The sequence below is a fragment of the Bufo gargarizans genome, chromosome 3 (assembly GCF_014858855.1).
Source record: "Bufo gargarizans isolate SCDJY-AF-19 chromosome 3, ASM1485885v1, whole genome shotgun sequence".
Classification (NCBI taxonomy): domain Eukaryota; kingdom Metazoa; phylum Chordata; class Amphibia; order Anura; family Bufonidae; genus Bufo; species Bufo gargarizans.
In genome coordinates, this window is record NC_058082.1 from 154,844,113 (window position 1) to 154,859,589 (window position 15,477).

The 15,477-nt window shown below is 41.5% G+C and overlaps 1 protein-coding gene across 12 annotated transcripts in view; it reads left to right on the plus strand.

Annotated features, from left to right (window-relative positions):
- The window catches only part of LMO7 (LIM domain 7), a 136,668-nt gene that overhangs the window by 69,942 nt on the left and 51,249 nt on the right, over positions 1-15,477 (plus strand). For all 12 annotated transcript variants that reach the window (XM_044284889.1, XM_044284897.1, XM_044284893.1 and 9 more), the window contains 2 exons: positions 12,778-12,808; positions 13,931-14,044. In XM_044284889.1, coding sequence (XP_044140824.1) covers positions 12,778-12,808; positions 13,931-14,044 — 145 coding nt within the window. The remainder of the gene's footprint in view (positions 1-12,777; positions 12,809-13,930; positions 14,045-15,477) is intronic.

Sequence of the window (15,477 nt, forward strand, 5' to 3'; positions counted from 1 at the left end):
AAAGTAGTATCTGTTAGTTTTACTATGCATGTGGCCCACTAATCTAATGTTATCACCAATTTTGCAGTCTTTATCTGTAATGAAAGTAGCTTTTTTGGGCAGCCAGCCTTTTGTTTATTCAAAGTTTTCCATGGATACGACCTGTAGTCTTCTGTTTAGTGTGGTCGAGCATGTGCAGTTATTCTCTGCCAAGCTTACTTCCTCATAAGCAGGATGCACATTTGCCTTCAAGTAAAGCACAGAAACATCGGGGCATGTAAGCCCCGCCCACTTATGCGTGGGGGTTGTATTAGCCCCACCCATTTTTGACACAGGACAGTGCGATTGAATCATGGGAAATGTTGTCAGAATGTTTGTTTCCAGCTCGGGTGATGTAAGGGAAAGTGCCATAACAGTAAGAGCGGATTACAGATCAAAACAGTAATAGGTTAGAGGGGTAACACCAGACCCCTGAAAACTGTTTCTGTATGGGTTAAGTCTTTCGCAACTGTGCAGTTTAAAAAAAATTGCTTACAAAACTGGAATACCCCTTTAAGTCATGCTGGGACAGTGCTTTTAAATTCATATTCATTTTGGCAATTTTTATTTATTTTTTCTAAAATTGCTTCTGCAAGATTCCAGAAGACCTTTCTTTTTTTTGGTGGTCTTCCTCCACTGACTGACTGTAGAGCTGTGAACATTCGGGGAAGTAAAGCTCTGTGGGAACTCTGCGTTTTATGCAATTCCTGGCTCTTGTTTTCTGGAAGAGTAATAATAACTTGAGTTGGTTGTTTGGCCCTAGGTGTAAGCTGATCCCAGTAGCACTTGTGTGAGAATATGAGGTAAAGGTATGTGATCTGGGAGATCGGAATGCCCCGATATTGTGTGTTGGATTATGCCTGGATCAAATGTTCAGGTTATTGATTTGGTCGCCTAGCTCGTAGCTGATCGCTGAGAACAAGAAATGGTAAAACAATGCATGGTTTAGTATTAAGAAGGAAATCCGTTTTGTGCAGTTTTATGGCACTTCACCTTCGTCATCATAGCTAGATGTAGGTCTTGACCACACTTCTGTTGTGAGCAGCAGAAGTAAGCATTTCTTTGAGGTCTTTGTGGGGAAATGAGTTCTGAGACGATGTAACAGTAGTGTAGTAATTACTAGCCACACTTACAGTACAGGAGAACCCTTATTAATTGCACACCCTCCAAAATGGTAACTTCTACTCAGGCTTTGCTGCATTCAAATACCTTTTCACATAAAAACACTAATAGAAATGATAGAGACCTATCTATGCAGAGCACAGCATTCCTTCCTAATCATCTTGGGGAGCGTTGAAGACCTGACAGGTCCGCTATGCATTTCTTGTAAAGGGAAGGGCACATCTTGGCTTTCTGTTCCGTGCTAGTGTGGGTCATGTAAGAGAATGATGTACTGTAGCAGAACAGGCAGTGCGGAGAAGAGGAAATTACACTGATAGGGGCTGAGTTATAATACCGTATGATGCCACCACTAAACCGGTCATACATTTATAGATGGCTACCTTGGGCTAAAGGCTATTTCTCTTGACCACCCCGTGCACGTACATGCATAGCTTGACAAGTCATTTAATTCATTCAGCTTTGGCAACCACCCATCTCCCTGAAAACAAGACCGTCAGCTGTCAAGGCTCTTGCATGCATTGGACGGCCATCCATGGTCGTCATTATTTTAATGTGTGTGGACCACTTTAGCAAGGCTTGGAAGATAGTCTCTAACATGCCCAGCAAACATTGTCAGATCTAATGCTTCATACTGAGAACTTCCTGCCATTTCCGATCTACTCTATTCACATGAAATATTGGTAATAGCTGTCAATGTCTGCAATGAAGCTCAAAGACATTTGGTGTCCATCTCCCAACTTTTGTACACTTAGAGTGTTGTTGGTCTTGTGTTCTGCCTACTATAAGAGTTTTAGATGTAGCTTTCTTGTGACTGGTCCATGTGGACGCTGGAAGCTCTACAGTCCCCATGACCATCCAAGAACTAGATGCTCCACACATTCATATTTTATCAACACAGTTATAAATACCAACTTATACGACAGGCGTCATTCTACTGTGATGTGACCCATGTACTTGGGGTAGGAGCTCACCGGTCTACTTGTATTGTGTCATAAACATATCATTTAAAGCATAATTGTCCATTTATGATTTTGTACCATGGCTAAAGGTTGCACACAACTTCCCTTTTTATAAGCACAAATAGGAAGGATAAAGTTTGCATAGTCCTTGAACAGTATCAGGTAGGCTACAAATCTACATTCCTGATGGTAGAAGCCACACACTGCTTAGGTATTTTGTTAAAGTGGCACTCCTATTTGTTTCCAGTTTTTGCATTTCTCTTATGGGCGGTAGATTGGTTTAGTTACACAACACAATAACCCAGTGATTTACTGGAAAAGTACATCATGCACATCTGCTCTGCTTCTATATATAGTGGCACTACCATTATAATCCCATTGACACCTCCTTTGTTTGTTCATGGTGGTGTCCTAGTCTTTGCATACCTTTTTTTTAAACTGAGAATTACATGGTTTGGATAACGCAGTGATTAGCTGTTATTCCTCCAGCTAATATCATGTTTCTTGTTCAGTATATGGAAGTCTAAGAATGTCATCTTTATTTTCTGCTGATAACACAACAAAAAGGGAGTACAGCTCACCCAGGCATGTCAAGAGGGTCCATGGGTCACTTGCAGGACAACCACCATATGCACAAAGATAAAAATACAAAATGCAGTTAAACCAATGAGCAGTTAAGACATGTATGTACATAGTATGGTGCCACCCGGTGTTCACAGTATATAGCAGTGTGCACATCCATCTTCTAAGCTGTGTGCTGCATGTCACTGGCCATGTCTCTGCATAGTGATTTTTCCTTTACTGCAGAACAGCCAGTCGAAATAGCTTTGTGCTCTGCTTGTCAGGTAAGGACCAGATCCTGTGTAGTAACATGACAGTAAAGTTGAGAAAGCAATCATATCTTTAGCTGCCAGAGGGTGGAGGAGGCTGATTCTGTCCAGAGCCTGCCCCCAGAAGCACAGATTATCAAAGGCAGCAAGTTAGACAAAGCAAACAAAAGCTGACATATATTTTTTTATGTTAGAAATGCTGCAAATTAGTCAAAAGTCTTATCAGAATTTCTACACTCCTGGTATGAAAATGATTCATGGGCCTACCTCTTTAACTGAACGGTATTCACAATCCAACCTGATGGTAATCGAAGTTCAGTAAAACCTCCTGAGGTGCCGGCATTACAGCCATATAGTGACCATCTAAAACCAGAGTACATCAGCCGTTCATAGTGCATCAAATGACCAAATCAATGCACTAGATGCATACAATTCAATTATCTTTTATTGATAAAGTACCATTTATTGATAGATATGGTTTTTAAGTTTTTAAACCTTACACTTGGTCTTACAGTTTCTCTAGTGGACCATACATGTTAGAATCTCCTTCTGCATAGCATGTCTATTCTCCAAAGTCACTGCTGAGAAAACCGTCATTTGCATTTGAGTCGTCTCCTCTATGATCCTCATCGTCTTCATGCTATCTACACAACCTAATGTAGAGTAGCCTAAATGATCACTGTGGTCCTTGAGTTGTCTGAGAATATCTGGTGAAGCTTGGTCCTTGCCCACACTGTCTGAAATGAGTGTGCACCTGCCCGACGACAGCATCTTGGAGGTTTTGTATGTGGAGTATACAGCATTTGTGAATTTGCTGCTGGTTTTCATATTGCCTGTAAAACTTTTAGCTTCGTGAAGCTGGGCAGTCTCCTTTTTATTCGGCGTACTACAGATTATGTAGATGATTTGTAAATCGAAACTGATAAAATGTAATGGCTCATAATGTAGCTTGTATTACATGGGAACGTGCACACATTAAGTGAGGTATGATCGCCAAACATGTAGTTTCAGACCGCGACAATCCTTAAATTGTTTTGTCACGCCCAAGACAACACCTGCGATGATGTGAATCACGAGCAAATTACAGGCTTACTATGGATTGCCAATATAATGTCCCACTAATCACAAGTGATATTAACACTATATGGGAAAATGAAGATATTTCATTCCGAAGAGTCAGAAAATCCTATTGTATCTTATCAACTTGTCTGAACCAGTACAGTGTCAAACAAATTTGCCCTTCCCTCTCTTTCCCTAACTGATATGCAAACCAGCTTTGAAGTAACTATTTCTAAGAATTGCTAAATGCATTTTCAGTCATGTTTTATCTGTTTTTATTAAAGCTTTTTATTTTATTTTTTTCTCATGTCTGTTACATTAAGACTAGGAGTACACAAAGACAGCAAATTTCATACAAGTTGTGCAATCAAAAACTTCTGTGTCAGCAACATATTGCAGTACAATTGTTATGAGCACTGGACCCACTGTGCCTACCAACCGGTTTGACTTTGGGCTAGTCCTGAGGGCCTTGTCCTAGCAGTCCAATGGTTTTTCACCCTTTAACCCAATACAGGGATCTTCGCTGTAGTGGAGCCACCAGGCTGCTAACTCTTGGAATTGGCTGCTGACCCACTGGGTTTAGATACTCTGGTGAGCACTGAGGGATCTGGCAACACATGTAGTCAGGAAACAGGCAGAGGTCAGGGCAGGCAGAGTATGTTTGAAACTTAGAGTCCAGAGGTTATAGCAGGCAGCACAGGGTCAGTGTGGTGAACAGGCATTAGTCAGGGCAGGTGGTTTTTTTCGCAGACCGAAAAAAAAGTGAAGAAAATAAATACCAGATCCGTTTTGCAGGATGACACCGGAAAGACGAATCCGGCATTTCAATGCATTTGTAAGACTGATCAGGATCCTGATCAGTCTTACTAATGCCATCAGTTGACATACGTTTTCCCGGATCCGGCAGGCAGTTCCGACGACTGAACTGCTTGCCGGATCACTCTGCCGCAAGTGTTAAAATGGCCTAAAGCGTCTATATTTATTAGAAGGTAAAATCTAGGAGAGGCGATTTCTGTACTGTACGTGTGACCGGTCACCCTAGTGTAGTGCCTGCCCTGACACCACATGTCCTATGATGTCGTTATGGCCTAATCTGTCACAGTAATGCACAAGGTTGTCAGTGTCAGGACAGCTGAAATGTTCTGTGGATTTATTGTGCCATTTTCTTACCCACATACTGCACATACTCCTCCCCGAATAGAACAGACACTCTTTTTACACACAATGGGTTTTCATGTCTATATGTTTGTAGATCTGTTCCAGTTACTAATGTGCTGAATGTGTAATGGGGTCAGTGGTCTAAGGGGAAGTTCTTATGGCTGGAGGGCTAAGTAAATGCATTGGGGGTCGTTTACTAAAACCGTCTTTTTACGGCAGTTGTGCTCCTCATCATAAAAGGCAAATCTAAGGCAGTCTGTGCGCCTGGCGTAAAGTGTTTTTTTTTTTTTTTTAACTAACATTTAAGGCTACTTTCACACAGGCGTTTTGGCTTTCAGTTTGTGAGATCCGTTCAGGGATCTCACAAGCGATCCAGAACTGATCAGTTTTGCCATAATGCATTCTGAATGGAAAAGGATCCGCTCAGAATGCATCAGTTTGCCTCCGTTTAGTCTCCATTCCGCTCTGGAGGCCGACACCAAAATGCTGCTTGCAGTGTTTTGCTGTCCGCCTGACGAAGCGGAGCCAAACGGATCCATCCTGGCACACAATGTAAGTCAATAGGGACGGATCTGTTTTCTGACACGATAGACAACGGATACGTCTCCTATTGACTTTCAATGGAGTTTAAGACTGATCCGTCATGGCTATAGAAGACCTAATACAACCGGATCCATTCATGATTAATGCATGCGGTTATATTATTGTAACGGAAGTGTTTTTGCAGATTCATGACGGATCCGCCAAAAATGCTAGTGTGAAAGTAGCCTTAGCCTGTTTCCAGACATAAATGTTAGTAAATTACTTGTAGCCATTGTAATGCTGCATACAATGACAGGTCGCATACAATTTGCTTTGATTTTACTCAACTCCCCCATAAACACACTGAGCTCGACCAAATATCCATGATTATTTCAAAAACGAGAGCAGACTAAGGGCCAGATTTATCATGACTGACAGCTCACTCCACTTTCACATATGGCTAAAGTCCGATTTATGAACGGCCCTTTAAGACTGTAATAAATGTGGTTTGACGGTAGCAGTTTATCCGTCAGTAAGCAGCTTTACAAAAGTCGCGCAGCTTTACAAAAGTCGCATGTCTTTACGAAAAAGTCGCATGTTCTATTAAAAAGTCTCATAAGATAAGCATGGTCCTCACTGGAGTGAAATTGCGCAATTTTTTGCGACTTTTTAGTGACTTTTTAAATAGTCTCAATAGTAAATCTGTCTAGAGATTAATTTACATAAGAAAACACGCCCACTTTCAGAAAACTGGCGAGCATAGTGCAGAGCAGAAAAAAGTCGCAAATTTTTGCGCAGTTTTAGTAATTGCGCAAAAATGTGCGACTTTTTCACTCCATTATTCTGAATTGAGCTAATGATAAATCTGACCCTAAGTCTTGTCCAAATCCTTCTTATCCCTGACTTTTCCCATCAGGGAAGACTTGGTGGCTTCCATACACATTTGGTCGCTTTCTGATTCTGCCCAATCACTGGGCTTGACACAGTTTCCTCCAATATATGTCACCTGTTATGTCACTGACTTTTAGCTATAGATTTTACTTAACTGTTCTTCTAGTGTTGCGCTAACTTCAGCGTAGCCTTTTTGGAGGTTACCCTATTTTTTTTATTAAAGTCAAGGAATGGTGTTATGGCCCAATTTGGAGGTGCTAACTATGTAATCTGCCGCATCAATTATCATTCCCTATTTGGGCCTTACTGATGTGGCAACCAAGAGATGAATTGCCCGGTCACAAAGTTCTGCTGCAGAAGAACATAGCTGCCGTACAGAATTACTTCTTATTGCCCTCACTGCTGTGGTATCAACCATTGTAAAGTCGTTAAGGCTACTTTCACACTAGCGTTTTAGTTTTCTGGTATTGAGATCCGTCATGGGGACTCGAAACCGGAAAACAACGCTTCAGTTATGTCCCCATTCATTGTCAATGGGGACAAAACTGAACTGAACAGAAGGGATTGCTCCAAAATGCATTCCATTCCATTTAGTTGCGTTCCCATACCGGAGAGCGAACCGCAAGATGTTGTAGTTTTCTTTCAGTCATAGGATGGGGAGAAAAACGGATCCTGCATGACCTCCAATGCAAGTCAATGGGTACGGATCTGTTTTCTCTGACACAATAGAAAGCTGATCCGTCTTCCGTTGACTTTCAGTGGAGTTTATGACTGATCCGTCTTGGCTATGTTAACTATAATACCACTTAATGCAGACGGTTGTATTATCAGTAACGGAAGCGCTTTTGCTGAACCCTGCCGGATCCAGTAAAAATGCTGGTGTGAAAGTAGCCTAATGTGCTAATGCACTGCCTGTCATCCAGAAAATGACTTGTGGGATTTAGTGTATGGCCTGGGACTTCTCCTCTGCTAGTAGTTAGTATTCACATCATTATAGTGCTGAAGTATGCAGGGAGTGTCATACTCATGGCCATACCCTGTTTAATAACGACGCCATAATGGCAATTGTCCATTGTCCTGTGTTGGAATGTGTCGCATGGTAACAAGTTGGGACACAAGCCATTACACCGTGCCCTCTCCTGCTGTTCTAATGTCTTCCCACAAAGAAGCAGCACTGGTGACTTCTGCGCTGTGGAGAGTAGAAGCAGACCGAATACAGATCAGTACACAAGGAACATGTCACCGCCTCTCGTCTTATCCCGTAATTACAAAGAAGAATTCCACTGGGCAAATGAGCAGACTTTCTCCTGCCAGCTGAGATGATTCTTCAACCCTTGAGCTCATGTGTCTTGTTTGCAATTTTATGCCCCAAGGCCAAACAGGCAATCCCTTATCGCCATCACCTTCTCTCCCCACTGCAGACTCCTCAAACTCACTCGTGCTATGTACACATGCAGCCGAGCTAAACTTGATGGTTAACACGTTAAGTAAAAAATTTCACAAAAAGGTTAACTCTTTCAATGTGAAAAAAACGTATGGATGGCGGCTTACCTGGGACATTCCTACGGGTAGGTGCGCTCCTCAAGGGTTACCCAGTTCCGAAAGAGATAGCTAATGGAAGAAAGCTCCCTGATATTTGAGTGCCCCTCTTTTTCTTCCATTAGCTAACTCTTTCAATGTATTTTGTCACAAGATAAGTGACATGTGTTATCAGAGTCAGTTTTAGCTCCACTACATCTGTAAGGACCCCTTTACACTGCACATTCCCACCGGTGCTTGTTAGCGATGCTATAGGGGCCTTAATACTGTATGGACAGAAGAAATGTATTGTTTAAAGCAATTATAAAGAGTGTGTTGCATGATCTTGGACTATTATCTGGAGTCATACATTAGTAGTACTGCGGAGAAGGAGTCCATGTCGCCATGTCCGGACTGTTTATTGCAGCGCAGCTTTTCGCACGGGACAGTAGTGGTATTCCGGGCTGCTTATGTGCAGTACTACTCATGTATTACTGCAGATCATAGTCCAGAACCATGGTGACACATTCCCTAAGACAGAGCCGGGAGATGTTTCTATGGCTGTATTAATATTTTGCATGGGAGACCCTGTCCATTTAATGCAATGGATATTGACTTGGCTGTGCAAGTATTATTCTACGTTCCACATGACTTGAATTATATGAAGGGTCCCCGTGGGGCAGTCACGCCCTGTAGTCCAGGCCACCCGATGAGGCTCACTATACTTCAGATTGTGGGTGCAAGCTAGAATATTATATTTGGTAGTAGTAGATTTCATTATATAACCCACTTATTTGCATTTTGTGCAATTAGGTGACAATGTTCAATTTTTCTTTTGTAACTCCAAATTTACAAACTATAGTGTAGGTGTTGGCCCGTGTCATGAGCCATTCCTTTGCTTGTTACTGCCTATAGATATTGTGCAGGTTGTATAACAGTAGGTATACTTTTCTAGGACTCCCTGTTCTCTAGCCTGGTGTCCATTTTTATTATGCCACAGTTTTTTACCAGCTACCAGTATATGATGGCATCATGAAAGGTTTGCCTCTTACAATTCTCTTATGTATTGGTGTTGTCAGATCTTAAAGGGCATCTGTCAGCAGATTTGTACCTATAAGACTGGCTGACCTGTTACATGTGCACTTGGCAGCTGAAGACATCTGTGTTGGTCCCATGTTCATATGTATATCAAGTTCTAATAGATGCAAATGAGCTTCTTCGGGTAATGGCAATGCCCCTATTGCTCTTAGAGGCTAATTTTCATGTATTAAAACTTAATTTTTCTCATCGATGCCGGCACATATGAACATGGGACCAACACAGATGTCTTCAGCTGCCAAGAGCACATGTAACAGGTCAGCCAGTGTCATAGGGACAAATCTGCTGACAGATGCCCTTTAAAAACCCCTTCTAATGCAATTCTGATAACTATTTAATATTAAATAAAACTAAAAGATAAAAAAAATTAAAGAAAATAATTCTGCAACTGGTTTAGAAGCTTTCTTAGTTGCTTAGCATTTTCCTGTGTTGTAAAGAGTTAAATGAAGTGATGAACCACTAGGAGAATTTACAGTTATGTATTACTATTTTATGTCTTGGGTGTGGTTAATTGCCTCATGATACCAGTGATATGGTGACAAGTTTACCGTACCACATCTCATACCTGCCAGTCTTATTGCTGAAGAATAATCAAGGAAGATATGGCACTCATATATCCGGAGGACTGCTCAAACATTTATTTTTATTATTATCAAATAGTCTGCAGGTCACAACTAAATAAAAATCGTACATCTAAAATCAACATACAAGATACGTAAATTGTACTAGAAATACACAGTAAAACCATTAAAACGCCACTAAATGACGATTATAATGTTAATGGCTGAGGAATGAGGTATTCGTTGAACCTATGTGCCCAACAGCAAATGTAGTCAGGTCATCGAATAAAGGTGACCACTCAGGCTGGGTGTCGATCAGACCATCACCATATATTCGATAACCACAAAAATTCAATAACCGCAATTCATAATACGCTCTGGTTAACAAATATAATAGTCATTCAAACCAGAATCTCGATTGGGTGATCAACAATTATTCGGCATTAATAATCGCCATTAAACATGTTGTAATGCATTTGTATAATTTTCCCAGATACCAAGGCGTGGTTCCAGTTCGATTATTGGCTGTGAGTTACAGGTGTTGTATCGATCCAACACTAGATACTTGGTCGACTCACAAAGTCAATATTCCTATATGGAAACACTATCAATTTCACAGATTAGCTTGAATAATTTGGGATTCCAGCTCTCTGGTGGCGTCCCACCTCTTTATGAGCTGTACTACTCCCTTACCTCCAAAGCGCAATAATGCCTTTCCTCTGGTCTCTGCCGTTTCAGCGTCCCTTGTGCTTTAATCCTGGGTTGCTCCAATTAAGGTGTCTTAAAGTCTTATTGCTGTTTGTACAGGAATCCTACCGGGCCTTACTTGCTGTGCTACCTGTACACGAGTGCAGGTTGTGTTGCAGAAATTTTGCACACATTTCCGTCCAGATTTCTGTGCGTTTCCACACCAAAAACCACATGTTACTTGTGGCTTTGGTGAGTGTTTGATGCGGATTTTCCGCAGATCTCACCCTTTCATTGAAAGCTGTGAAATCTACATGAAAGAGCCACACAATGAATTGCCCTGCTGCGGATATGCAAAAGACACACAGAACGAAAAAGCGAAGTGTACATGAGACTGACCTGTCCTACACGTTTCTGTTACTGTATTACCCTTAGTTTTTTCTGCACATGTATCCGAGTGGAAAACCGCGCTCGGTCTACCATGTGTGCAGGTAGCCTCAGAGTAAGAACACTTCCTTGTTCCAGCATTCGGCGGGGGTCTCCACGCTGGGACCTCTGCTGAACAAAACCTTTCATATGTTCCTATGACACATGTAAAGTTTCAGAAAAGTGTAGCTGTTCCCATTAGGCTTATGTGTATTTCCTGATGTATGTGCCGAACATAAAGCCTGGTGTATGCAACTGTGAGCTTTTATATACTTGTTACCATGTTGTTGTTACATCTGTCACATACTAAACAAGCATTTTGAGGCTCTTATCCCAATGGACCTTGACACTACCGCACTTGTGACCTCTGTGTTGACTGCTACATGGTGCAGCTTTTGAACAGTTTTTCTGTGTGTTGATAGTTTCGACATATATAATGTGCCATGTTCTCATCAGACTTCTCCATGCCATGCTCAGTTATGTTAACATTTCGTTTGAGTTCGGCACCCCCGCCGATCCGATATTGATGACCTAGGCCGCTTAAAGGAAAAAATTGGAAATGCCACGCAACTCCCTTAAAGGGGTTGTTCAGGATCAGAAAAAAAACATGGCTGCTTTCTTCCAAAGGTTGTGCGCAGTATCACAGCGCTTGCTGGTTGACTGCAGTGGAGCTGAGCTGCACTACCAGACACAACCTGTAGAAAGGGTGGTGCTGTTTTTGGAAGTAAGCAGCCATGTTTTTCCAGTCCTGGACAACCCTTTTAAGTTCTGTAAACAATATCTGTGTGCCTTCTGTGTGTCCCGTGGCAGGCATGGTATTTCATCTGCCTTTCTGGTTAGGGGGAGAAGACTTTGGCCTGCACATAGTAGAATGGCACAATTTGTCGCACACTAGTTTACAAACAGAAGGTTACTTGGTGAGAGGTTGTAAGTGGCATTTCATGTCTTGTCTCCAGGGACTGATGCCGTGTTGCTATACGCAATCCCTTTCTATTTTTCTTTATGACTCGGGAGACAAGTTATTGTGCAATATGCAGTTTTAATAAATATGGAAGTGTGGAAAACCAATATGTCCTCTCTGCCAGCTTCCCATTCTCATTGTTGGGCATAGTCTGCGACTATACCATTATTGGAACTTTTTTTTTTCTTTTCGTGCTTGTTAGGGGGGGGGGGCTTAGCTGATAGGGATACATCATTGTACGTTAGGGGTGGGGCCTAAAATGCTCCAAAGTTGCACCCCAATTCTGGTATAAAAATCTGTCTCCAAAACAAGTGATCCTGTGGGTGGTACAGAGTTTATCGTAGTTCAAAGGGTGATCATTGTATGGTAGAGCAAGATATTAAAGCATAACTTTTAATATGTCAATAATAAAAACCTGAAAAAAAAAATGGGTTAAATAACAAACAATAGACAAAAAAGGAAAGCACGAGGCAGAAAACTGGTGTGTGGTGGCACCCAACCAGCTTAAAGATATAATATACTGGTGTCCTACCACTCTACAGGCTTGTACCTAGCACAAGGATGAAAGATAGTTTTGATGGGGGGGCTGGGGGTGGCAGGTGGTGTCAGAGGAACAGCTGACCCTGATGATGCCCTATTGGGGGTGCTGACTCGGGAATTAGCAGAACATGGCTGTATAGAGCTTTTTTTTTTTTTTTTTTTTTTTTTTTTTATACAGGGCAAGGTTCCTGACTGGGTCATCCTTGTCAGGGCTAGTGCTCTGTGGCTAGTCAGCACCCCTGATAGGGCATCATCAGCGTCACCTGTCCCGCCGACAACCTCTGGACCAGCGTCTGTGGGATCCTTGAATGTTACTGCTTGATTGGGCTTGTCAGATCAGGGAGTGCTGATATTGGTGTAATTTCTGCATCTGTGCACAATTGTTGGTGTCATCAATGTACTTACACAGTTTTTTATTTATTTTTTAGACGGGAAGAAACCGAAAGAAGATTAAAAAATGTAAGTATCGATATTTGTGAAATGTTTTGGTTTCACTGTTACTTCAGGTTTAAGTGTTCTTGATTTGTCATTGGTTTGTTTGATGTGCGTTGACTTGGGTTGAAGCTTTCTGACTCCCCTTCATTTCCATAAAACTAGATTCTGTAATTGCACCTGAGTACAGTATAGTAGTCAAAGCTGATGGGCAACTAGAATTTCCTGTAACTGTAATACTATAATCTAGAAGCCTTGATGGTGCTTAAAAGGAACCTATCTGAGAACATCATCTGACAAAGGGAGGGAAGCTGTAATATCGGTTTATGATTTGAAGCAGGAGTTTTGAGTAAAAAGCAGTGTTACCGCTATGTTTACATCTGTGTCTGAGGCTCCTTTTGATGCCTCCATGACAGGTTTGGTTAAAAAAGCTGGGCAAAATAGCATTCATATTGGTGTTAAAGGGGGTATCTGGGTTGCACCGCGATCCCATTCAACAGCCACTTCCGGGATCACATGCTGTACGTTGGGCATGTGATCCTATCGTTGGTTACAACCCGCATCACAAACGTCAATCTGAATCTCTCACCTCAGCGCTAGTGAGAGATTCATACTTGCACGTGCACTGTGGGCTCTAACCCCAGGAGCACTTGTCCAATGTACGCAACTTGTTCCCAAAAGAAGCCACTGCACAGGTTTGCGGCACAACCCGGATAATACTTTGAGGGCATTTTGTAAAATGAGATCAGCCATGCTCTTGATTGTTACTAGTTTGCATTGTGTCAACAACTTTATTACAACACAATCGGGTAGCAAAACCTAGCCGTGAGGCCATCAAATTAAAGAAGGGGTGTTCTCCCCAGGTTTACATACCTCCTCTGCGGCTTCATTCTTCTAAGCAGTTTTATATGGCTGGTATGTCTCCAAAGATCTTGATGGACTTATCCTACTTGTATCCACTGCATGTTAGGCCACTAGTATGAATGAAATGCAGAATACAGTACCATGTCCTACTGCCTTTGTCTTCAGATGGACTGAATAATAACAGAGAACAATGTTTATCCCCATCCATGATGAGTGTGGGAGGGCTGAAGATCAGACGTTCTATTATTGTACCTGTAAAGGTTGTAATTTCATTTTTACCCTCAGGTTTTGATCACCTTGTATTGGCTGGGGAGAAAAGCACAGAGCCTGCCATATTATAATGGTCCACAACTTAACTTGAAGGCGTTTGAAGGATTACTAGGACAAACGCTGACCAAGGTGAGAAGGCTCCACAAGTGCAGTCACTGCAACCTTCCTGATGTTAAATAACTGATAAGATCTTGGGTTATATAATATTTCTGTTGAGGAGAATGCGGTCTTGTATTACTAACGCTATCTTTAATATTTATTAGAAGTATTACAGGACAACAATTTTTCTCCAGCTGCCAAATGGATTGCGAAATGCATGCATCAGACGGTTTGCTTGTCCTGTAATAAAAAGTACAGATGTCCTTGTAACCCGGCTGAGGCTGCTTACAGTGCGTTTAGTTTCTGTCTATCATTAAGGTCGCAACGGAAAGAATTTATTACTTGCCGGTGCTAGGTGAGAAGGGAGTGGCCGTATCTGCTCCACCAGTCTCAAAGTCCAGTTCGCCTTGACGTACTTTACATTTTCTTTTCATCATCTTGTAGACTGCGCCTCAGGCTCTGGAATATACTTCACAAGTAGACATTTTTCCGATATTTCTCTGAAGGAGAACATTGTTATCAAAGTTATTTCTTGTCTTTGGTCAAGGGTTTTAGCACAAATTGATTGGGCTTTGTACACTTTAAAGAGTGAAAATAGCAGTAAAACGTTAGTTATCGATCTCTTCAACAGAAAATACAGTGCTCTTCTCATGCGTGTATGCTCTTTAAGCCATGTTTCATATTTTTATGGCATGGAGGTAATATTTAAAGCCTTCTATAGGACTAGCTTTTACTGGTTGCTTTCTGGTGTGTTTCCTATGAAGTTCCTATGACTTACTTGGTGATCAACAGCTAAATGTAGAGTTGGGTATCCACAGATGGCGACTGCATGTACAACAGAACAGGCATCCTTTTTTGGATGGTGGCGTAGGAGAAAATGCAGTGAAATTGTGAAGGGTAGGCCAAATAAACATGTAGTAATGAGAAACTGTGACTTCTTGTGCAATTGTTCAAATTACTTTGGATCAGAAGTAGAGAACCTGTTGTTTTCCAGATGTTCCCAAGCCACTGTTGTGTACTTTGGCTAATATCTGGGCACATTTATATTTTGATGTGTTTATTTTATTTTTTTCCTGATTTTAGTTTATTTTTGACATTTTAAGAATTGTTGCTCACGTAATAGTGAAATTTTATGAAGGTGCTGTTATTCCCAGAGGACCCTTTAAAGGCGTTTTCCAAGTGTTTTTATTTTATTTTTTTATTGATGAGCTATCCTCTGGTTCTGTGAGCAGAGAGAAGGCTGTGGTGCTAAACCCCACCGATCAGATACTGATGACCTATCTAGAGGATAGGTCATCAGTTAAAAAAAACAAACGTGGAAAATTCCTTTAAAGATGTTAAACAAATGGTGGCGAAAGAAAACTTTAGGTGTGGCAATTTCAGGTCCCTTACCTTGACTGCTATCAGTGTAAAGGTTGTGTAAGAAAAGTGCAACCTATTCTTTACTAGGAAATTACCAGTAC